At 38.7% G+C, this 25,204-nt stretch overlaps 1 protein-coding gene across 1 annotated transcript in view; it reads left to right on the top strand.

The window, feature by feature from the left end:
• The window catches only part of Nek1 (NIMA related kinase 1), a 117,338-nt gene extending 93,772 nt beyond the window's left edge, over positions 1-23,566 (top strand). Inside the window, exons 27-34 of the mRNA XM_028757741.1 lie at positions 1,943-2,063; positions 3,403-3,491; positions 4,275-4,513; positions 14,666-14,817; positions 16,591-16,799; positions 17,432-17,562; positions 18,235-18,367; positions 22,362-23,566. Of these exons, the coding sequence (XP_028613574.1) occupies positions 1,943-2,063; positions 3,403-3,491; positions 4,275-4,513; positions 14,666-14,817; positions 16,591-16,799; positions 17,432-17,562; positions 18,235-18,367; positions 22,362-22,375 (1,088 nt within the window). The 3' untranslated portion in view covers positions 22,376-23,566. The remainder of the gene's footprint in view (positions 1-1,942; positions 2,064-3,402; positions 3,492-4,274; positions 4,514-14,665; positions 14,818-16,590; positions 16,800-17,431; positions 17,563-18,234; positions 18,368-22,361) is intronic.
• Positions 23,567-25,204: the final 1,638 nt, after the last annotated feature.

Below are 25,204 nucleotides of genomic sequence, written 5' to 3'. Positions count from 1 at the left end.
TTTTATTATAGTAGCTTAAGCAAGACAGCAAATTACACCCTTCTTAAACATTAAGAATAAAAATTTTAAGAAGAAATGAAATCAACTAATAGGATACGTATGCATGTAATGAGGACTGTATAGCCTAGATTGGGGTTGGCAAGCTTAGCCTTTCTTGCAAAGAGCTGTAGAGACATAGTTTAAAATGCTTTGTGAAAAGTATGGTCACAGATTGAGTTTATAGAATGAGGTAATTTGGTTAATATAGCTAAAGATCAGTAGGGAACTGTTGGGCTATGGACCTGCCCCTTTAGGAAGCTGATCATTCCACAGGCCAGTCCCACAGCCTGAAGAGATCAGGCTTTGCTCCCTGCAGTTCTTTGTCTGGGACAAAGAGTTAAGGAGCCATCTGTGCTGTGGTTTTACCACCCCTAATTCATAGAGCTGCACTGTAAGTGGCTCCTCAGTGTTTACTGTCAGTGGGCTGTGTTGAGCTAAGTCATGTGATGTGGAGCCTCCTATCAGCCTCTGGACGGATAGAGAAGTCAGATGCTTCCCTTTGTTTAGGGAACTTCATTAGACTTGCCCACATCTGTCATCCTGTCTCTGACAGCTGTCTGTCTCTTACTTTAAGCTGTACCTCTTAATAAAACTGCTTTCTAAGTTCTACAGGGAAAGCTGTCCTCCATAAGACCTTCTCCTTCACATTGTCTGGTAGAAAGTGCTGTCCTTTTTCATGCTTTCCTGTGTCAAAGCCTGATCATGTTTCCCATTATCTTGAGGCCTTCTCTCTTAATAAAATCCATTCCTGAAGGAAAACTTGTGTCAGCTCCTTTTAAGAAACAACCAAACCACTTGCCACTACCTCTTTTTCTCTATTTGATAAGAACAGAATTACATACTAAAAAACAAAATAGTCTTTCTCCTCAGTGCTTACTGTGTATGAATGACCAAAAACATTCATGTGAGCAACAGATAAAAAGGATTAGAATTTGTATGTCCCTTGTCTTTCACAATGGGTCAAGGTCAAGTCATTAGAAATTTAAATATAAACAAAAAAGTATGTCTCAGTTCTATGGAAAAGTGAGCATGGTATTGAATTAAGTAAAATAGTATAGGATCTCAGACAAGAAAAAGAGAAGTATCAGTGGTGCTGGAGTGGTGCTGGCTTAGCAGAAGCGCTAATCATGAGGACCAGAGTTTGGATCCCAGCAACTACACAACACACCTGGCATCCTGCAAACACCAATAACTTCAGCTCTGAGGGATCTAGCTCTCTTCTAACCTCTGTACATATTCACACAATCTTGCATATATGCATACCCTTGTAAGCATATACATACACATTCATTCATGCATACATAGAATACTTTTTAAAGTCTGGAGAAAAACAGGGATAGTTCCCTAACTATTAATTATTTGAGGATATAAATAAAAATAGATTTAACATACTCTTACTTCTTTTCTAGGCCATTGTAAAACTCCAGGTGATCATATTTATCATATTTGTGTCGGTGTGTGTCTCTCTCTCTCTCTCTCTCTCTCTCTGTGTGTATTTGTTGGAAAATAGATTTTAAAGATTACAGTTTCCTTGCTAATCATTAATATCACAGTCTATTTCTCCCCGCTATAACAAGGCATCTTACAGATATCTTTCTTCTTTAGTTTTGATGCCTTTAGACTAACTTACATATTACTATAGTTTTAGTAAGGCATACATTTTATATAATAATGAGGAGTATTTTACACAGTAATCAAGTATTTGTGTTATACCAAAAAGATGAAAGGGCTAGTCTTTTCATTTCAGAAGTGACTACATTACAGGACTAGCACAAAAATCTTAAAACTGATTGGTTTATATATAATTAGCATTAGTTAAGCTAAATATAATGATAACTTACATAAAGTTTATTCAGTCCATTTTCGAGCAAACTTTCCTCTGATATCTGATTTTGCTTTGAAGAACCTGATGATTTGGAAACAGAAATTCTACAAGAGCCAAGCAGTACCCACGCAGATGGGAGTTTGCCTCCTGCTCTGAGTGACGTGTGGACTAGAGAGGAGGAAGCAGCAAAGGAAGCCGGGTGAGTTGTCCTTATCTTTACTTTTCAAAGCTCAGTCCCTTTAATAAGCTCTTCAATAAGCAATGCTCCATGAACTAATGTTATAGTTTATTATATTGTAACACCATAGAAAGTAATCTGATTTCATAATGGTTATTCACATGGGTCAGAAATCACAGAGCACATGACAGTAAACAGTAAATGTCTCACCAGCCTGTATTTCCTTTCATCCAATTTCTGAGATTTCTGTGCAGATAATTTTTAGTATTTATAAGCAAAATACAGTCTTCACCCCATTCCAAATATAGTTGCTAGTATAATATAGTCAATGTTTTCCACCTTTTCAGTTTTAAAAATTTTGTGTGTCTGTGCAAGTGTTTGCTCACATGTGTGTGCACAGGTCCTGTGGAGTCAAGGAGGCACATTAGAACACATGAGCTGAAGCTTCTGTGTTCATGAGCTTACCCATATGCATGTTAGGATCCAAACCCTAGTCCTCATGAAAGAGTAGCAAGTTCTCCTAACTCCTGAGCCATCTCTCCATCCTCATCTTGCTTGTCTTTAAAAAGTCAGTAGTCTGGGGACCAGGGCAGATGGTGCAGTGGTGAAGAGTTCTTACTGCTCTTGCAGAAGACTCGGTTTTGGTTCCCAGCACATACATGGCAGTTCATAGGCCCCTGTAACTCTAGTTTTAGCATAACTGATGCCTTCTTCTGTCCTTTGAGGATTCTTGTACACTTGTGATGCACACACATACACTCATGTATGTACACAAACATGTGCATGCATGCATACACACAGATATACACACATGCATATAAAATAAAGACTTCAGAAAAGTTCATAGTCTGAGAAGTTTTCTCACATTAATATATGAGTATACACACACACACACATATATGTATTCCATTATATGGATGTAAGGTGACTCAATAAGTCTACTACTTCATGAATATTTACTAGTGCTATATATGATGATGCTTCAACAAGTAATAATTTACATAAAGTATTTATGCAAAAGTAGGTGTGTGTTTGCCTTTGAAATGTAGAGGTATAATTTTACGTGAACAGCATTTGTGATTTAGTCATTCTTCAATTGAAGATTCTTCCGCTATTGACATTCAGAATGAATGAATGATTGGTGACTATTGATTAATAATTGGTGAGTTTCATTTTGCTCAAAGTAGAAAATCTATTTTGCTTACAAGAGAAAGTATTATATAAAAATGAGAGAATACTTAGACAGGGAAGCAGAGGGTACTAGTAGATGTGAGTTTCATTTTCTATATATGAGGGACTTGTATTTCTCATAAACTATGTGGTATGTGCTTGTTTCGTTTGGTTTACCTGTCTATGGAAGGTTGGAAGATCAGGTTGCTGTTCAGCAGAGTGAAGTTTGTGAAGATAGAATTCCAGGGAATGTGGACCAGTCCTGTAAGGATCATTTAGGTAAAGTCATCATAATTTTTTTTTTAAACTAAAATAGGCCTAGAGAACCCAAGTCTTCACTAGCCAGCCCAGGACTGTGGTAATATAAGCAGGCAACTTTTTGCTAATTATATTCAAAACAAAAAGAATTACTGCTAAAATAAAACTAATACACTAAGGACAGTGAATAAATTGTTTTCTTTTTAAATACTATTGGTTAAAATATAAGACAATATAAGTAATTTTCCACTCTGCATAAAGAAAATAAACTGAAAATTATTATCTAAACTGAATTTTTAATATTTTTTGAATTTCTATATTTTAAAACTTCTAATATAATGAAAGCATCTATTAAATCCTGAAAATAAAATACTATATTTCCTTAGAGATTATTTACAAGATGGTGTTCAGTATACTTCATGTATACTTTGATTTTGTTTTCCTCGTATGAGGTTTTTGGGGGCTGAAATTCATTTTTTAATTAAAAAATATTTTATGTGCCTGAGAAGTTTGCCTTCATATACACAATTATATATTCCACATGTAGTCTTGGTACCCATGAAGGCCAGAAGAGCATGTCAGATCTCATGGAACTGGAGTCACAGATGTTTTTGAGTTGCTCTATGGGTCCTGAGAGCCAAACCTAGGTCCCTGCAAGAACAGCAAGTGCTTATAGCCACTAAGCCATCTCTCTCCAGCCCCTTGGATGGAGTTCATATTAAATATTTTATAAAACTTGTTGATATTTAGAATTTTAAGTGCTATTATGTAGACTTATGGTATAATCTCTTCTGTATTCCACAGAACCTGCAGTAGATGATTCTTCTCAGTCTGGGTGTGATGAAGAAAAGTCAGAACAGCCAGAATCGTTTTTCCAGAAAGTGGTGCATTCCAAGGACTTGAACTTAGTTCAGTCAGTTCATTGTTCACCAGAAGAACCAATTCCAATTCGATCTCACTCTGATTCTCCACCGAAAGCTAAAAACAAGAACTCCTTACTGATTGGACTTTCAACTGGTCTGTTTGATGCAAACAACCCAAAGGTAAGTGTGGTCTCAGATAGATAATGCTATCTTTCTCTACTGATAGCATTGCTTGATTGCCAGTGTCGAATTTTAATTGATTCAAAACCCAAACAAGTCCAAGCACACAAACAAAAGCAACAAAAATCCCCTGTTTTATTGGCTAGGGTTCTTTTTAGTGTTACTAACCAATAGCTATGGAGCTATGGTTGCTCTCCCAGTGAATATCCTATTTGGGGATTAATAGAGTTTATACCAGGCACTCAGTAGAACCTATATGCTGGTCGAGGAACTGTTTTCTGAACTACCCACTCAGTGCTACCATATCCAGGTCCCATAGCAAACCTGAAAATACTTCAGGTGAAAGAAAGAACATGGCCGGTTTCTGCAACCTTGGTGTTCTGTGACTTTTGTTGAAAGGGTAGGGGAAGAGCTGTAAATCCTTTCCTGATAGCTCCTTGGACTCCTGCACATCACTGTGGCCCAGGCATCTTTACTGTACAGGGAGGACTGTGCATTGCAGATTGGAGACAGCTTCCATCTGTATTCTCTTACCTTCCCTTCCTGCTTCCCTACAAAGCTCTCCACTGGCTTAGTGACTCCATTTACCTACATTACTTATATGTAATTTTTGTATCTGTATACCTACCAAAATATGCTACATATATTGTTTATGTAGCTATTTTTATTGTATATGTTACAGTATTATAAATATTATTTTGATATTACTAAAAGTAACAGCCATTAAATATCTTCTCATATTATCTTGAATGACCAAATACTCCATTAAGTTGCTATATCATTATTATTACGTCCTTTGTTTTTGAGATTATAATTACATTATTTTTCCCTTCCTCTTCATCCCTTCAAACCCTCTCATATGCCACTTCTTGCTCCCTTTCACATTCATAGCCTCTTTTTTCATTAATTGTTGCATGTATATGTGTTTATGAGTATATATTCCTTAAGATGACTCACTTAGGCTATATGTTACTTGTATACTTTTTAGGGCTGATCATTTAGTATTGAACCACCAATTGTTATGCTCTTCCCTACTGAAGACCATTTATCTTATTCTCAGTATTTCTTTATTGCCTATAGTTCTTTATGTAGGGTTAAGGCCTTGTGGACTTTCCCCATCTACTTTGGCATATCAATTGTTGTTAGCTTTGTTTAGCTCATGTTTAGGTAGTGATGTTGGTAATACTTCATAGTTGTAGCCTCTGACATTATTAGTAGAAGATAATACCTTACAGCACACTCTCAGATTCTCTGGCTCTTACACTGTCTCCTCTTCCCTAATGTTCTGTGAGCATTAGCTATGGGAGTTGTTTTATAGATGTATCCATTGGGACATGGCTCCACAACTCTGTGTTTCGGTTGGTTGTCATTTTCTGTGTTGGTCTCTGTTGCAAAGAGAAGCTTCCTTGATGAAAGGTAAGCACTACATTTATACTTTGCGAGTGTAAGGACAAATATTTAGAATATAGTTAGGGATTATCCTGGTTTAGTAAAGTGGAGATTATAGGTTCTTTTCCAGGATTCATGACTTCACTAGCCATGGGTAGTTGGATAATTTTCCATTACCAGATATGATTTCTGTCTTGTTGAGTAGGTCTTAAGTCTTAACTAGAGAGCTGTTGGTTACTGCCAAGGTATGTGTGCCACTTTACCCTTAAGGTTATAGTGCCATATTGGCCAGTGCAGTTCGGAAACATCATAGCTGGGCATATCTGTTGGTTTTTGTTTTTTTGGTTTTTTTTCCTATGTGGGAAGCTTCCATGGTACCTTCTGGTACCATAAAAGCTAGTCATCAGAGATCTGGCCTTCAGGTCAGTTCCAGATCAGAGGCCTCTGGGTCCTGCATCTGAAGTGCATGGGGTCTTTAGCAATACGGACCTTCCACCTCAGAGGCAACCAAGGACTATATAGTGTTTGGGGAGTCAGTCTCTGGGAGAACTCTGACTGGTGTTGGGATTTTTGTTAGACTATCTTTGTTTGACATTTTAACAATACATTTATATCATTGAGCCTCTCTTTGTTTACTCTATAATTATTTTTATAAAATAAATTTCTATAAGTGATAACTTAAAATTTATAATTCATGTTATTTATCTTTAAGAAATAGTTTGGAGGCAATGGAAATTGTTCACTCAATAAAATGCTTCATGTGTAAGCGTAAACCTGAACCCCCAGCACCCATATAAAACCAGGCAGGGCAGTACCCACCTGAAATCCCAGTGCTGCAGAGGCAGAGCAGGAGATCTCTGGAGCTCACTGTCCAGCCAGTCTAGTCAAATTGGTGAGTTCCAGGTCAGTGAGAGGCCACGTCTCAAAAAGTAAAGGAGAGAGAAGTTGAGAAAGAAACCTAATGGAGACCTCTGGTCTACACACTCATGTCCATGCACACATGAATTAAATTGGAAAAGCAAAATTATCTACTTTGAAACACACTTAAAGATTAAAGCATTCTGGCAATTCAGTTATATATAGGAGGAAATAGATAAAAATATTCAATCTCACAAATATAAACATATACAAACACAAAAATGGTTTCTGTGCTGTCAGTGCCTCAATGATGGATGAAGAATTCCTCTGTATGCTAAATAGCATTGCTGTCATAATTTACCTAAAATTATCTCTTCCATGAGAAATTAATAGTATTCATTTGTTTAAATTTGTATTTATATTTGTGAGATTCAATATTTTTATCTATTTGCTCCTGTATATAATTGAATTGCCATAATTCTTTAAGATTTAACTGTGTTTCAAAATATATCATCTTGTATTTAATTTAATTTTCCAGTTGAATGTGCTTTTATTGAGGTATTTACTTATATGCCTCTTAAACTTAGAAATGTTAATTTTTTTATTTATTTTATTGGATATTTTTTTTATTTGCATTTGAAAATTTCCTAGTTTCCCCTCAGGGAACCCCCTATCCCATCCTCCGTCCCCCAACTTCTATGAGGGTGCTCACCCACCCACCCACCCACTTCTGCCCCTCTGCTCTGGCATTCCCCTACACTGGGACATCAAGCTTTCCCAGGACCAAAGACTTCTCCTCACATTGATGTCCAAGAAGGCCATCCTCTGCTACATATGCTGCTAGAGCCATGGGTACCTCCATGTGTACTCTTTGGCAGGTGGTTTAGTTCCTGGGAGCTCTATGGGGGGTCTGATTGGTTAATATTGTTTTTCTTCCTATGGGTTGCAAACCCCTTCAACATCTTCAGTCCTTTCTCTTATATTTTTGGTTGTGAGCCTAGCCTTTAACGGCTGAGCCATCTCTCCAGCCCCTTCAGTCCTGTCTCTAATTTCTCCTTTGGGGAACCCGTGCTCAGTCCAATGGTTGGCTGAGAGCATCCACCTCTGTATTTGCCAGACTCTGGCAGAGCATCTCAGGAGACAGCTATATCAGCCTCCTGTCAGCAAGCACTTCTTGATATCCACAATAGTGTCTGAGTTTTGTATCCATATATGGGATGTATCCTCAGGTGGGGCAGTCTCTGCATGGCCTTTCCTTCAGTGTCTGTTCTACACTTTGTCTCCATATTTCCTTCCATGAGTATTTTGTTCCCCTTTCTAAGGGCTGAAGCGTCTGCACTTTGTTATTTCTTCTTGAGCTTCTTGTGGTCTGTGAATTTGTATCTTTGGTGTTCTGAACTTTTGGGCTCACTTATCAGTGAGTGCATACCATGTATGTCCTTTTGTGACAGGGTGACCTCACTCAGGATGATACTTTCTGGTTCCATCCATTTGCCTAAGGATTTCATGAATTCATTGTTTTTAATAGCTGAGTAGCACCACATTCTCTGTATCCATTCCTCTGTTGAAGGACATCTGGGTTCTCTCCAGCTTCTGGCGATTATAAATAAGGCTGCTATGAACATAGTGGAGCATGTGTCCTTTTAATATGTTGGAGCATCTTCTGGGTATATGCCCAGGAGTGGTATAGCTGGGTCCTCAGGTAATACTATGTGGAACCGCCAGACTGATTTCCAGAGTGGTTATACCAGCTTACAATCCCACCAACAATGGAGGAGTGTTCCTCTTTCTCCATCCTGAGTTACCTTTTTGTTTATTTCATAGTAGTTATTTAAAAATAGAATTCATCTTGGTTATTTTTTATTGTTTACTTTCCACTAGAATATGATTCCCTTAAGCTATACTGCTCACAAGTTTTACACACACGCGCACACACACTTAGACATAACCTAACATGGTTTGTTATTGACATCAGTTCAGCCAAGGTGTATCAAGCTATATGGTATGTTAGGTACTAAGCTTAGAGTAAAGACACAATGATTGTAGCCAAGAAAGGGAATAAATTAAGTGGAAAACATTTGTGATCATTTCTATAAGGAGGAATGAGAACGGACAGTGTGCCAGAAAAGAAGAAATGATTAAGAAAAGGTTTCCGGTACAGATGTTTGAAAGGTCTGGGCCTTGGAGAACATTTAAAGCAGAGGAAGATGTTGTGGATCAGCACAGTGTGCTTGAGGTGTTAGAGTCAGTGACGGAGGTGAGGCTGCGGAAAGGCTCATCAGTAAAGACCACTGACTGTTCTCCCCTGGTTCAATGTCCAGAACCTACATGGCAGCTCACAACTGCCTGCAATTCTAGTCTTGTCGCAGAGGGTCCATTGCAGGCACTGCACACATGACATACATGCAGGTATACATTCATTCACATTTAAAAAGAATTTTTATTGTTAAAATATCCAAGTGTGAAGAAAGTAGGATACCAATCATCCTTGTTCCTAGTTAATAGAGTTCAAGTATATGGGCTTAGAGCTTTTCGGCAGTGTTGTGTTTGGGGTTTTGGTACGGTGGAATTGATTTTATTTCCAAACAAGGGACACTGTATCTGAAGAGATGGAAGTACTTGTTGTTCACATTATCCCTGTCTCCTTCCCCCTCCTGTCCTCTGCCTCACAGCTTCCTTAGACATAACCTCAGAGCCCTCGGACTCAGGAAATAATGTGAAGGCATTCATCTAGTGTACTTTAAATAGGTCTTTTCACAAAAACCAAATGTAACGTTAGTTAACTGAATTGTACAATTAACCACCCACACAGATAGTGATTAGTGGTTAAGTTGATCCCTGTAAGACTGACAATCAGAGTAATGCTTTCATTAACACTGTCCATCAGTGGGGCTGTAAGTGATGGTCTAGAACAAGCTCGGGTCCTGGGAGTCTGTCCTTCCTTTTACACTACTCACATATGCAGTGACTCAGACAAGTTGAAGATTTATACCCAAATATATAAATTGTATTTAAGACTGTACATTATACATCAGCAAGCCATTAGCAGCTATTACAGTAGTCATTAACGTTAATTAAGTAAAAGACTTATCTATGTCATAGTCAAAGTGAAATGAAAGTTATAAACCCTGCTGTATTTCTGAGCCTAGAAAATTATGAGTTGTTCAGGGGAAAACTTTCTGTGTTTTTCCCTCAGGAAAAGATTTCTCTTCTGGCGGTTTCTTTGTGCAGGGTCTCACTTCCTACCCAGGCTAGCCTCAAGCTTTCTCCTTCCCCGTCTCTGCCTGCCAAGTACAGACAGATACCACCACATCCAGCTGGCTCCTTTAGATTTGGTAAAAAGGGAAGGCTTCAAGTCCATTTCTGCTGCAAACAGAGTAGCAGATTTCCTAATGTAATTAAAATGCAATGGTTTGAAAAAAAAAATTGGATAGAACAGTAAATTGGAGATTCCCAACAGTAAATTTTAAAAGGTCAAAATAAAATAAAGTTGTGGTTTTCTCATGATCTTCCTTTTATAAATTGCAGAATCTGGATTGCCAGAGGAACAAATCTCTTTCCTTTCTAACAGTCCCATTTGCAGTATGGCTCACAGCAGTGGTTACTCTGTGTGGTCCTGCAAGGGCGTGTACATGGTTGGTTGGCAGAAGGTCTGTATGACTTAGAGAGCAAGTGAGGAAAAGATAAGGTTAATAACTGATAGAAAATGACTGTAATTTCACCAGGAGTCTATTCTGGACAAGTGACTAGCCACTTTGTTGAAAGTTGGAGAATTTCCAGGCCAACTTCTTTATAGAAGGGTTTTGTGGTTTGCCAGTGATTGTCTGTGTTCAAACAACAGAGTATTCCTTCTTAAAAAAAAAAAAAAGTTTTGATATAAGCACAATCTGAAATATTTGAGATGCAGAGTCCTGCCAAACTGCTGCTTTAATGCATCTGGACAGAGTTCAGGAAGATAGACTTCTGGCGTGCACGGCTGACCTGGCTGGTTCCTGGGGTGTTTGAATCATTTTATGTCTCCTCCTCAGCTATTAAAAATGCTAGCAATGTTTTCAAAGAGCCATGAATGCTGATGCCTTTATGATGAATTGCCATTATGAATACCTTGTCAAATACAATTGTAAACACTAAATAAGACAACTATATAACAGTAATGGGTAGTAGCCAGTTAAACTGTGAAAAGAGTCTGCTAGTAATTTTTATTTTTTGCTTTGCTCTCTGACAGAACAAATTGCCAAATTATTATCTCACCCATGCTTAATTTATAGAAAAAAGACCATATGCTTGGAGTAATACAGAGTATTCTTAATTTTCTGTTATTAGAACATTCTAACTCAGTAAAATTCAGGAAAATATAGATTTAGGATTAGAAAGCAGCCTCGCACTGTTCCCACTTATCTCTTGAGAAGTAACTTTAGCCTACTTTGATTTTTATAAAGGCGGCTAATAAGTGTAAGTGTCTAATACTCATTGTCAGTATAGCAGTGGGTAGCGTTACCAACCAAGTGTGCAGTGTCTTCAGTATTGTTCCAGCAGCTTTACAATAATCATCTCATGCTCATAATCACCAAGACAGTACTGTCATCATCCCATGTCACACACAAGCAATTTGCCCACAGTCACATAGTAGGTACCTATAGCCATTAAGTTCCAAAGCTATTCCTTAGAGGTTTCCAGCCAGGAAACCTGCTTTCATATTTCAGCAATGCCAACAAGTACTTGTAGAGAGGAAAATCTAAACTTTGTATTTGTTATGACGATCAAGGGAAATTATTTGTATATTTACTCCCATGGATTTTCTAAGATAGTAATATTTTCAAGGTCAATTGAAACCCATGGGAACTAAGGGATTGCAGTAGACATCCGTGCCTTAACTCCTCTTCAGATTTGCATATTTAAGACAGCATAAGACCACATGAAGCTCAAGAAGAAGGAAGACCAAAGTATGGGTGCTTCGTTCCTTCTTAGAAGGAGTAACAAAATTCTCATGGGAGCAAATATGGAGACAGAGGGTGGAGCAGAGACTGACACAGGGGCGGTCTGGAGACTGCCATCTCATGTGCAGTCACTAACGGCAGGCACTGTTGTGGATGCCAGGAAGTGCATGCTGACTGGAGCCTGATATACCTGTCCCCTGAGAGGCTCTGCCAGAGGCAGATTCTTGCAGCCAACCATTGAACTTATCATGAGGTCCCCAATGGAGGAGTTAGAGAGAAGACTGTAGGAGCTGAAAGGGTTTGTGGCCCCATGAGGAGAGCAACAATACCAACCGACCAGAGTTCCCAGGGTCTAAATCACCAGCCTGGGAACACGATTGCAGGGACCATGGCTCCAGCTGTATATGTAGGGGAGGATAGCCTTGTCAGGCATAGGTAGGAGAAGGAGGTCCTTGGTCCCGTGAAGGCCGGATGCCCCAGTGTGGGGGAATTCGAGGGCGGGGAGAGGGGAGTGGGTCGATGGGTAGGGGCACATCCTCATAGAAGTAACAGGATGGGGGACGGGATAAGGGGTTTCTGGGGGGTGGGATGGATAAACTAGATAACATCTGAAATATAAATAAATAAAATATCCAATTAAAAAAGTGAAAAAAAAAGAGTCAGTCAGCTGAAGAGCATAGCAGCAGCTCTGTTCCCGTACACATAGGTGAGAAGTCTTAGGGATTCTGCCTACGGTGACAAGGCACTGAGTCAGACTTAGAGTGTGCAGTGTGAGCTTCATCTGTTTGAGCGCCAGTTTTAGGATACTGAAAGTTAGGCCTGTTTCTTCCCACTCAGCCCACCCCACCCGCTAATCACATGCCAAGCCTTTTACTTTGGATTCTTTTTTTTTTTAACATAATTTTGTATTGATTCTTTGTGACTTTCACATCATGTACCCAGTTCCACTCATTTCCCAGTCCTTCCATATCTGCCCTCCACCCCTGTAACCTCCCCCCAAAAGAAAATAAAAAATTAAGATAAAAAAAAATCTCGGGGGCTGTTGAGATGGCTCAGTGGTTAAGAGCACTGACTGCTCTTCTAGAGGTCATGAGTTCAAATCCCAGCAACCACATGGTGGCTCACAACCATCTACAGTGAGATCTGATGCCCTCATAAGGGTGTCTGAAGACAGCTACAGTGTACTTACATATAATAAATAAATACATCTTTAAAAAAAAAATCTCACCATGGAGCCTGTGGTGTATCACAGTGTGTCACACATTATACCCTTTTCTCCAAACAATTTTACTTGAAATGTTCATTGCAGTGAGTCACTGGTTCAAGGACTCTGGCTTCTACTAATCTATTCTTAAATAATAGAATCTGGCTTGGGGAATAAAGTTAGCAATTATTTCTAAAAGCTGTTTTGAGGGAACAGTGTTGAAGTATCCACAAGAGTAATCAAATGTGCCCATAATAAACGATTTTATAGCATGACTAGAGGATTACTGATTCATAGTTTATATTAAAACTTGTGAAGACTAAAAGAATTCTTTGATGTAGAACTTGATGTGAAATTACTAATAAGATTAGCACCTAACTTGTTCACTGTTTGATGTGGTTCCCTTACTTTGGGGGAAAAAAAACAGTTACCTAGTACTAAATCACCATTGCCGTCTTTAAATGCTTTAGCAAGCACTAGGGGTTTTATTTTTGTTTTTGTTTTTGTTTTTACCACTTTTGCCAGCTTCACCAGTTTGTAACTGATGATCATTTCCCTTATTTGATGTAATATAGAAACTGTCTTCAAATAATGGGAGCCTATTCTTTATTATTCTGAAATCACTGCACTAAGAAAATTGGCCAAATATACAAATTTCCATCACTGTGTTAAGCACTGTGTTTTCTTCAAAGCCTTCCCTGTAATACAGAGCTCTTTTCAGAGCCTAGCACTCACATTTCAGTCTCAGATCCCATTAGAGTTAACCCAGCCCAGAGACATGTGTACAGCTATCTGTCTCGTGTCCTGTTTGTCACACGCTAATTGGTGAAAGGATGATGAATAGAGACTCTTCCGGTTATTCCTGCTCTTGTCCAACACTGATTTCATTTTCAACACCTCCGCTGTTGTGGTTTTTTTCTTCAGCACAGTTGGCCTACTTCCTTCTTGGTGGTGGTATAAATGCTTTTCCGCATTGACCTCAAAGAGCTTGTCCTTACAGCCTTCCATCGGAACATGAGGACCCCACTCAGCCCCACTCTCAGGGAAACAAAGTCAGGTTTCTCTTCACACTGATTAAAGAAGCCATGTTAGCCAGCCAGCCACTCCTTGGAGTAAGTACTGCACAGTGACCAGTGTGTATCCTAGAGCTTCCCCGTGCTCCAGACAACTCCCTTCAGCTTTGAGCAAGCCTGCACAGGGAGAGGTGACCACAGGAAGGTAGGAGAGCACAGCACACGTGAGGAAGAGCACATTGGCACTTCTCGAACTGCCTGATTGCCAGCAGATTGGCATTTCTAGGTCAAGTGAAACTCCAAAATAACCACTCTCCACTCTTCAAAAGCTGGCCCAACTGAATTGCTATGCTAAAGCCCAATCATTACAAGTTTAATTTCTTTATGGAAAAAAATATTTAGCTGAATTTTTTAATTTTTTTTTTTTAGTATTTTCCTACATGAGTATTCCATTCACAGCACCCCCCGCATCTCTACCTCCAACTCCTTCTGTGTTCTTGCACATCCTCTCAAACTCATGGCCTCTTCTTTAATTATTATTGGTACATGCATATGAGTATTTGAGTCGATTTAGTGTTGCTTATATGAACTGACCTTTAAGAAAATTGGGTTCTAACCTCAGGCAAGTCACCTTTGAACTCTTTAGATCTAACTACATGATTTAAGTACTGTAATTAGTATTACCTCTGATTTCCTCCCTTTGCTTTTAATTCTCTTCCTCCTAATGAGCAATCTGTGAAACTCTCTGTAGATGCTGAGGACCTGTTCACTTCCAGATCTTTCCAAGCTGTTCAGAACCCTAATGGACGTTCCGACTGTGGGAGATGTTCATCAAGACAGTCTTGAAATAGAGGAGCTTGAAGATGAGCATATTAAAGAAGGGCCCTCAGATTCCGAAGACACGTAAGCATCAGACTGCTAACAAGTGCCAGTATCACTTTGACATCTGAATTGTGATTTTCTTCAAAGTCCAGAGAGCAATACAGCTGTCTTCTCATCACCCTTCAAGCTCTTACAACTTTGATAAAGTATAATCAACCTTCTGATAATGCATGGCTGCCTCTAAATAACTCACTGTCTCATTTGAGGCACATACAAATGATTTGTAGTATGACTATAGTAATTACTAAATAGTGATAAAACAATTTTCACAGGATTATGACTGTTGAATAGTAAAATCTCCATTATACTGGGATTGAGATGAGAAACAGAGAAGCATTAAACACTCTGCATTTCATCAGGAAAATACCTAAAAGATGCATATCTATCTTGTGACATTTGATTTTGGGATGTATCAGTGGTGATTTTATTTGTGTGGTACATGTGGGAGTGGGATAAGGTGTGTGTGTGTGCGCGCGTGCGTGTGTGTTTTGCATGTAACTTCGTTGCTTACAGAGAATTCTTTTCTTGTGACTTCATGGGAAATATAGAACTCAGGAAGGAAATGTAACAATGTTTCTGAAAGTTATGGGAAATGTTAGCTGAACCTTAGATAAGAATCCTTCTCTTCAGTTTTAGCCTTCCAACCACCTCAGACAAGTATAACAAACTCGGAGGAGAAACTCAGTTCTAAAACTCCCAATTTGGGAGTTGACTGTAAACTTTGGGAAGGGTCCTTATCAACCCTGTACCTCTCTTAGCATTGCATTTCTAGTCCAGGGACTCCTGCCTAGGGACTTGATCCCTCACCACACAGCCTCACACACCAGACTCGGGTAGCTCTTCGGCTTCATGCATGTCCTCAGAGATGAACCTGGAGTTTTAGAACTGAGTTTCTCAGTTATTGTACAAGTTCCCAAGGACAGAGGTTAGAGAGATTTGCTGTCCATTGAGAAAGCCTCTTATATTTTCATGTCTCTAACATGAGTTTCATTTGGATGAAACTCCTTAGTAAACTAGTGTGCTATATGTGCATAAGATTTTTACCTATAAATTCATTCCACATTTTAGATCTCAGAAAATACAATTTATATGCTGACCAATGCCTTGAAAACAAAATTCTCCTGTAAGGATTATGGTTGTTGTTTTATTCTTGGAAAAATCTATTTACATATTTTAGAATTTTTTCAGGAATATACACATAAAGATAAATTCTGATGACTATTATATCCACTGTATCATCATCCTGTTAGCCTAAAACAATACAAATATTACACAAGATCTTGAATACATGTCTCTAAAAATTCAAATACATTCACATGGAACTCCTTGCATACAGTACACAGGTAGTGTTCACATTAATATTGTAATGAACTTTCAAAATTACATAGTTTTTCCATTTTTCTTTTAAATATTTGACTATTCATTTTAGAAAAACAAACGATAAACATCTTTGCTTTCTTCAATTATCCAACTATAGCTGGGACACACAGACACAGAATGTTGTTGCAAAGTTTAAGCAGTGACTGATGTTAATAGGTACATAATTTTCCTCAGCAAATCAGACCAGTTTAAGTAAATCATCTAGTTTATAAACGGCAGAATATCCCTCGTGTACTATTTGTCTCAGTTGTATTCCTCCTCATTTCCTTAATTAAAAACTGTAAATGCTTATTTCAGACTTCTTTTTTATCCACAGTTAGTACTTCTAAATGGGAGAGAATGCATATGCTTATGTAGAAGTACAGTTTCAAAATAAAGTTTAGGCAATGTTCACTTTAATTCTTTAAATTTCAGTGTATTTGAAGAAACTGACACAGATTTACAAGAACTTCAAGCCTCAATGGAACAGCTTCTTAGGGAGCAACCAGGTGACGAATACAGTGAGGAAGAAGAGTCTGTCTTAAAAAGCGGTGATGTGGAGGAGACAGCAAGAGGGACAGATGCCCCAGATGAGGAGGACAACCCCAGCAGCGAAAGCGCCCTAAATGAGGAATGGCACTCAGGTGCGTGCTCCCAGCTGCTCACGCCTCGATGTCTCTCTGCTCAGAAGTTTATATAGGAGACGGTTCCCTGGTATCTGATATGGACACGTCCAGCACGTCCAGCCGTACAGCTGATGTGTACTTCTGTCTGTGTTCCACACAGACGTACCAACAGCTTCTCAGTTCTTCCTGTTAAGTGACATCTGCAGTGTTTTCACTCTGCTTAGGTCCCTGTTCCTTGACTTTTCTAGTATTAAAGCTAATAATTTAGTTTTGGTATGTGTGCTCCTTGGCTCATCTGCATCTGTGTGTCTTTGCGTGTTTTGTTCCATGTTTGTCAAGCCTTCATCATAGGTTTGGTTGCTTCATTTCAGAACATTGAAATGTACTTTTTCCATTTGTTTCCAAACTAACATTTAATAGTATCTTTCTGTAGTAACCTGATTTACTACTTATGTCTTTAAAGAAACAATTCTCAAAGTAAGATTCCTGGGTAAGACAGCTTTATATGTGCTTTGATGTCCAGATACCCTAGTGAAGACTGCCTATAGTGAAGGTAGAAGAATACAAGAAGCCATAATTCACTTGTCATTGATGCTAGTCTATTATTTTAAAATTACTTTTATTCATAAAGTACCTCTTTTTTCTTTTAGATAATAGTGATGCCGAGACGACTAGTGAATGTGACTATGACAGTGTCTTTAACCACTTAGAGGAGCTAAGACTTCACTTGGAGCAGGAAATGGGCTTTGAAAAGTTCTTTGAGGTCTATGAGAAAGTAAAGGTGCGTACACTTAGCCTCTGTGTCGGGAATGCGCTGCTGAGGAGAGGGAGATGCTGGCTGGCTGTACCTCCCACGTCATTACTGTCAGTGTCTCTCCACGACACTGAAGGCTCTGCTTACAATTAACGTGTAATTGCATCATTGTTCCTGCTCTTTCCTCCTGCCTCTGCCATTTGGGCCTCCTCCCAAATTCACAGCCTCCTCATCTTTAACCACTGATGTTAACCATACATAGAAATGACTACACACATGGATCATTGGGGGCTGTGTTTCCCACGATGGTTTATTCTCTGTATTTTAGCTTTAGCTTTGTGTAATGGTCTCCTGCTATTGTAAAGACTGTGGTTTCAATGGTAAGTACTTAGATATAGTTAGGAATCAGGCTAGTGTAAGAAAGTGGTAGTAGTGGGTTTTCTTCTAAGATCCCTGATGCCACCAGCTGTTCAGAGTGGCTAGGTTTTTAGTATTAGTCATAATTTCCCCCGTGTTGCGCAGGCCTGGAGTCTAATTAGACAGCTGTTGGTTAGCAACAACAACAAGATATAAGTGCCACTATTATTCTTTCTAGGAACGCTAGCTGTGCTGGTCATTATTACAGTTCCTAGGCTAGTATTGATTGCCTCTCTCCCTTAACAGCTTCCATATTAACTGACACTTGGTAATTTGGCATAGGCTATTCATGAGGATGAAGATGAAAATATTGAAATCTGTTCCACAATAGTTGAGAGTGTTTTGGGCAGTGAGCATCAGCATCTCTATGCCAAGATCCTGCACTTAGTCATGGCAGACGGAGCCTATCAGGAAGGTAACGCTTTCTTACATCTTCATGTTTTAGACAAATGTGAGAAGAAAAAAAAAAGATGGCAAATGTAAGATGAGACTCTTTCATCAAATGGGCTTTGATGTGGCCTGTGCTAGAGCCTGTCTGATACATTGAAGCAGCTATAAAGTCCCTCTGCCCTGTCACATGATGTTGCTGCCTTAGGTTCTTTAAGTCGCTGTCCTTTAGATTGTAAGTAATGTTTGAGTGAATTTTTAATGGGTATTTTGCCTACATGTATGTGTGTGCACCTGTGTGTACATTTCCCACAAAAGCCATATGAGGCCAGCAGATCCCCTGAAACTGATGTCACAGATGTTTTGAGCCACCATATAAGTGCTGAGAATTGAACCCTACTCTTAACCACTGAGCCATCTCTCCAGCCCTTGAATAAAAAATTTTAAGTCTCCTAATTGAAAGCTCAAGCTCTAGAAATTAGAATAATTCTCATCAGTGGTGTACCATTAAACTGTTTTGCAGAGAAAGAAAATATAAGATTCTGAGCATGAATTTATTTGTAACATGGTTGCCAAAATTAATACATTTACTTTAAAGACTTAATTTATATACCCAAAGAGGGTTTTAAATATTGACATTTACTTTTAACAATACAATTTTTATTAAAATATATTTATATTCCCTCTTGTTAAAAAAAATTAAGATCACTTTTTAAAAAATGTATCCAAGTACAAAAATTAAAATGTTTTAAAAATATTTGAGAAAACAGCATATTAGATAAGCACACAAGAAGAGATGGAGCAAAAACCTGATAATGTTAAGAAGGTCTCCATTGTGAAAACTGGAACAGCGTTACAATGACACAGGAAACCAGACTTGTACAGTCAGAGGCTGCAAGGCAAAGCGTCCTTGGTTCCTTAGAGGTCAACAGTCTGTGGTGGAGACAGTTCCGGGGATCTGTTTCCTGTCTTGGCTTTGTTCTTGTTTGAGACAAGGTCTGCCACACACTGGGATAGCCTTAAGCAATGCACCTCCTGCCTTTTCCTCCACCACCATGTCTAGCCAGCTTTCATGTAGTTCCTTAAAATTCAGTGAATACTGATCTCTTTAAGAAGAGAAAGGGTTTTTTTCTCCAACGAACAACAGAATCAAAAGGTCTATAGATATCACTACAACTGAAGTGTTAAGACTTTGAAAATGTCCTTCAGTTATATTACTATCAAATAGGTGTTTTATTTTCAGAAATGATAAAAGATTACTTGATCATTAAGATGAAAATCTCTAGCCGGTATCTGAAACCTTCAGGTTCCTGATTTTACTGAGATCTTGAACTCCATCTATACTATACGGGGATGAGAAATAGCATGTAACTTTTGGATTTCATAGGATGTTTCTCATATCATTGTATAAGCTAACAGCAGCACAAGGCCAGAGAATGATTCTATTTCAAGATATCTGTGATGAGATCTAGCCAGTTGCAGTCTCATTCGACTGCGTCTTCCTCAGGCAGCTCTCCACAAATCTCGTTTCAATGGAGCGTTCCACAAGAATCAGCAGCAGTATGCTCAGGCTGCAGTATTGCTTGTCAAGTATCTGAAAAGCTTTTATTTTGCGTTGCCCCTTCAGTGGAGAGCTGTAACAATCAAGTGAGCCACAAGGTAGCATTGGCCCAGCTGAGTGGTTTCTAAAGGGCGCCTGTCTTCACAGAAGCCCATTCACCTCCAGGGCCACAAGCTAGGCTGGGCCATACAAGCCCTCAAGAAGCGTGATCAGCTTTGCTGTGGTAAGCAGTGGAAACAAAAAGGACAGAGCCTGGCTGTATTATCTTCAGCCTGGGGAGAAAATAGAAAGCTGTTTTAATAACATACTTTAACTTACTGATACAGCTACTGAATAAGCTCATGTAAGTGTATTATCTGAGTAAAAGCTAACACACCATGTTACACATGGCTAAGTGCTAGATAGTCACTGAGTTAAGAAGAAAGGGAGCCTTCTTGTATGGAGCAATTGGATCTCAGATCAAGCAGTCTTACGTATAGCCTTGTTTTAGATCATATCTAAATCATGTCTTATACATGATGCTTACACACTTTTATTCTCTATGGCAAAATTTGATTTAGCTCATTCAAAGTAAAACCAGTAAGGGGCATATTAAAAAGAAGATTCTCTTGAAAGACTATCTCAAAAGTGAGGTGAAAAGATTGAGGAAAACATGCCGATGTCAACTGGTGATCTGTGCATATGCCCACATAGACAGGTGCACTAGCACACACACACCTGCTCTCATGCATATGCCCACACCACAAACAAAATTTTAACTTTTTAAATGATTGCCTAGTATCATATCTGTTTAATTTCACTGTAAATTGTCTGAGTCCCCCAGAATGACCTCAGTTATTGAGCTCACGTGATAACTGTTACAGTGCAGGTTTGGCAAGTATTAATAACTATCTCTGCTGGTAAAATTAAGACTACCTAGCCCATAGATAGCTGCTTTCCAAAGTCAGAGGTCAAACAGAGGTAGTAATTTTGTAGGTTACTTCAAACTGTTTCCAGGGGCTCCTTCACAAGAAGAGAGTGAATGTAGTGTGGCCGTTGGAGGGTCGGTGGAGACTACCAATCCTCCCACTGAGCATCAGCAGACCAAGCATGGGATTTTTTTTTTTCAATGTACCTTCCCTTCACATCCATTTTAGGTAGAATTTTATATTGTGTTTATGTGGTGAAATTCTATACAGCTATTCAAATAAATGAACCAAATCTTCAGCTATCAATAAACATAAGCCCCAAAACCTAAGTTAAACAAGTCATATGTGATATGACTTATATGACATCTAAAACAATCCTCTTTACTTTTGCATATGTTTAATAACAGTGAAAAAGTGTAGACAAGAATAATATACATCAATTTAGTGTCCTTAGAAATGTCCCTAAAAAAGGAAAAAAGGCCACCAAAGTGGAAAAGGATATTGCTTATAATATGCGTTTTCTTAAATATCAAAATCAGTAGGCCCAAAAGCTAACCTTTATTCATTCTGGGTAGGCATATATGTGCTCATTGCTTTCCTGATTATCTGAAGCAATGTATGACTCTAAAAGTGAGTGAATTCTAGGACAGAGTGGTGTATGATATTGGAAGCAATCAAAGTATGTGTGAGTTGCATGAAGCACTGATGTCACTCTGTGGGCTGAAACAGTGGATGGCAGGGTCCAGGTGGGTCCTGCAGGAGAAGACATCCTGTATAGAAGGATGCAAAACACCGCAGTAGAGCAGATGAGTGAGATTGGTAACTAACTCCAGGAATATTTCAAATATTTTGATGGCCTGGAGATTAGAAGGTTTGTGGACATATTAAGCAGGTAGGGTGTGAGTAGAAAGTAGGGGCTGTACAGAGTGCAGTGCTTGACAGGGTGCTGGGATTTACTGGGGTGCAGAAGTGATAAGCAAATCAAAGGGCTCACTTCATTCAAGTGTTCTAAGAATAAACATTCTTATGGCTATGTACATAAGAATGGCTAATGTATTAGGTCATACTTATAAAATGGGATGGTGTGCAGACATAGAAGCCACATGGAATATATACATCATCTGTCCTCCAATACTCTATTGTGAGGTTTTCACCATACAGAGAAGTTGAACGCTATAGTGGTACCTGGCATACCCACCGCAGAGACTCTACCATGAACGTTCATAATCTTGCTTTTCATATCATTGTACTTCTTTCTTTATCTTTCTGTTGGGTATTTTATGTGGAAACCTCATGTCCCAAGCCTGCATCTTGATCTAATTTTCTTAGTTATTTGTGATTCACAAGGCAATCTGAGGATTTATATGTACATAATTGTAACACTAGTTGTCTTTGACATTTTGTACCTTCATTCTTTGTAATACTGTCTGGATGTTGTACAATGAATATAGTTAAGGCTAAACTAGTCTTTAGAGAAGAAAACTGCTTTTTATAAAAATATAGATGCTGCTTGAATTAAAATGAAGTGAATTATTTCTCTTTTTTTTCTACAGATAATGATGAATAATCCTCAGGACAGTCTTTAATAGTCAACTATAAAAACACATTTGAGTGTGGCTCATAATACAAGCTTCCTGGGAAATAGAGATTATTTATGAGAAATACCAGATTTAAGACAGGCATGCTTGTTGCATGAAAAAATTGAGAAGTGTGATTTTGATTTTTTTTCCTCACATTTTATCTACCTTATTTTGTTTATTGGACTCTACAGCTGACTTCCATAGAATGTATGTTTCTTTAAATCACCTCCACAGAGCATTGACTCAGAACTGGAAATTTACCATGCAATAAGGAACTACTTTTAGCAACTGCCTTTCTGTGGAAGAGTTGCCTATATCAAAAAGACCTGCTTTGGGTATTTCATTTAAATTTCAGCATGACTTTTTTTTCTGTCTAGCATTTTTCATTTGGGCTAGCAGTTCTGCATTAAATAATTCTTGTCAAGGGCTCTATTCAAATCTCTACATTTAGAAGATGAAATTTTAGCCTTGAAGTTTGTATTCTCAAGTTATTTTCAACCACTGGATCTCCCTGAGCTAGCCCAATGGAAGCAGGCTGTAGAAGCAATCCTAAAAATCATTGAAAGATTTGATTGTGAAGGAAGAGCAAGGTTATATTTCCTGATACTTAAAAGTTCCCTAATTCTCTGTTTCTCCTTATGACCAGAAATGCTGTATCTGAAAATCAGGCTATAAATGTAAACCTAGCATATAGCATCAAATTGCCCTTTCGGTTTTTAACTCCTCGAATACATGTGCCTCAGTGGTTCACCTATGTTAAAAAGGAGAGAGGGGCCTTTTTCTTTTGATACTGTGACAGTTTAGAAACTACTGTGGAGAAATGTTTGCCTATTATTTTCAGTGTGAGGATTTAACCAGGTCATGACAATGACGGTCACATAGTTTCAGTTATGTGAGCCTATATACAGAAACAGCTATAGCTCCAGAAGTTGCCAAGTATTCATGGTGTCATTACCTACAGTCCAGATGTTCCTAATAAGATAACAGCAGAAGTGTGTGCTTCTTGGCACCAATCGGCCTGATGGCTGTAACCTGTCATCTGAAACATGGACTCTTACCTTGTAGCACTATTAGTACTGTATTGACTTTATTATGTATATTATTTCTAACATCCAAAAGTGAATAGTTGATTTTTATATTTTTATTTTGTACTATTAAATTTTTATTATGTACCTGGAGTATATTGGTTGTCCTTATTAACGCTCTTCTCAATATCTCCGTTGTCTTAAGGGTTGTCAAAATGGCAGGGTTGTGTGCAGAGGAAGAGATTATATATGGAAGCATGATGCCAGGCAGTAGATGGGGCTGAACTTGGGCTTTTAAGCAACCCTCCCCTGAAGTTACCTTAATCTGCAAGAACCCTTGGCAACCTTAAGGACCTCCTAACAGGCCCCGCCTCCCAAGGCCACACCTCCTAACCATCACCCTGCAAGACACACTTTCAGCATACAGATTCTTGGATACTCAGACCATCTTTAACCCAGAGCATATACTTAGAAAGGTTTTACAGCACTGAGTAAGGAAGACTGATGCTACATCAGCACTGGACTGGAAACAGTGCCGTAGGGCCACAAACCCACAGGAGAGCATGGGGTGGGAATGGATGAAGAGCTTGTAGCGAAGAAAAACCAGGGCTCTCTATCACTTTGTGGATATATTGAACTCACAGGTTATAGTGCAGTTTGTTAACAGTAAACAGTTATAAACAATTCAATAACATAAGCCTCTACCTTGAACCAGAAGTAAATTCAAAGTATCAAAAGGAAAGTATTTTTCTAAATGATGATCAATCCAATGTAAGCAAAACTGAAGAATCCAAGGGGTAGTAATTTAATGATATCAGTAATACTGATAAATCTTTAGCAAGCTTAAAAAATACTTGATACATAATTCAAAATATCTGGAATGAGGATGACTGACAGTATCAGCCAGCCATCTAACGGAGTAGAAAGGAATAAGAGCAGTTTATGCCCAAACCGTTCAAAACATCTTTTTCTTGAAGGAAACCTACCTGTGCTAGGTTCCCATAACAGATGAGAGTTTCTTAATATAGCATAGTGACTAGAAGTCCACCGTCATGATTTCTAATGCAGGTTCTCAAGGCAGCTTGCAGGTAGGATTTCCTCATGAGGCCATGGAGGTGAGCTCTCTACTGTGTTGCTAATTCTGCAGCATCCAGGCCCATTCTTAAGACCTCCCTTAACCGTGATTGCTTGCTTGGCAGCCCCATGTCCACTAGCTCTTCTTAGTGATTACAGTTACTGAGTTGGAGAGGAATGACAAATGTTTAATCCACAGTATTACCAAAGTTCACACACGAAGCCTTTATCTAGTTACTCATAGTCTTATAGGTTTATCATTAAGAACTGCACCGGATGAAGTACTGATTGGATGGTTTGAAAGAAAAATGTAGTTTATAGCCTTCCACATTGGAGCCTTCCAGATGAATCCAGTGATAAGTTCTATCAAGCACTTCTGGATTCTATATAAACTACTCTAAAATTCAGGAATGCAGGAAGTATTGTCCACGCTCAGGAGAGCAGAGCACAACCTGTTCCCAAAGACGGTGAGGAACAGGTGAAGGGAGATTGTGATCAAAGAGAACTAACAAATCATACTTCCTGAACAATGATTAAAAAAAAAATTTATCAATTAGCCAGTCAAGCTCAACAACAGATCAAATGGATTGTAACCAAGTGGAGTGAATGCCAGGAACACAGGAGTGCTTTAATATTTGAATAACGATGCAAGCCCTTTATATCAACAGACTAGAAGGAAAACTGTCTTGACATGGAAGGGAAAGCTCATTTCAGAGA

This window comes from Grammomys surdaster, unplaced genomic scaffold (genome assembly GCF_004785775.1).
Source record: "Grammomys surdaster isolate TR1022 unplaced genomic scaffold, NIH_TR_1.0 126182, whole genome shotgun sequence".
Classification (NCBI taxonomy): Eukaryota; Metazoa; Chordata; class Mammalia; order Rodentia; family Muridae; genus Grammomys; species Grammomys surdaster.
This window is presented reverse-complemented; position numbering and strand designations above follow the sequence as displayed.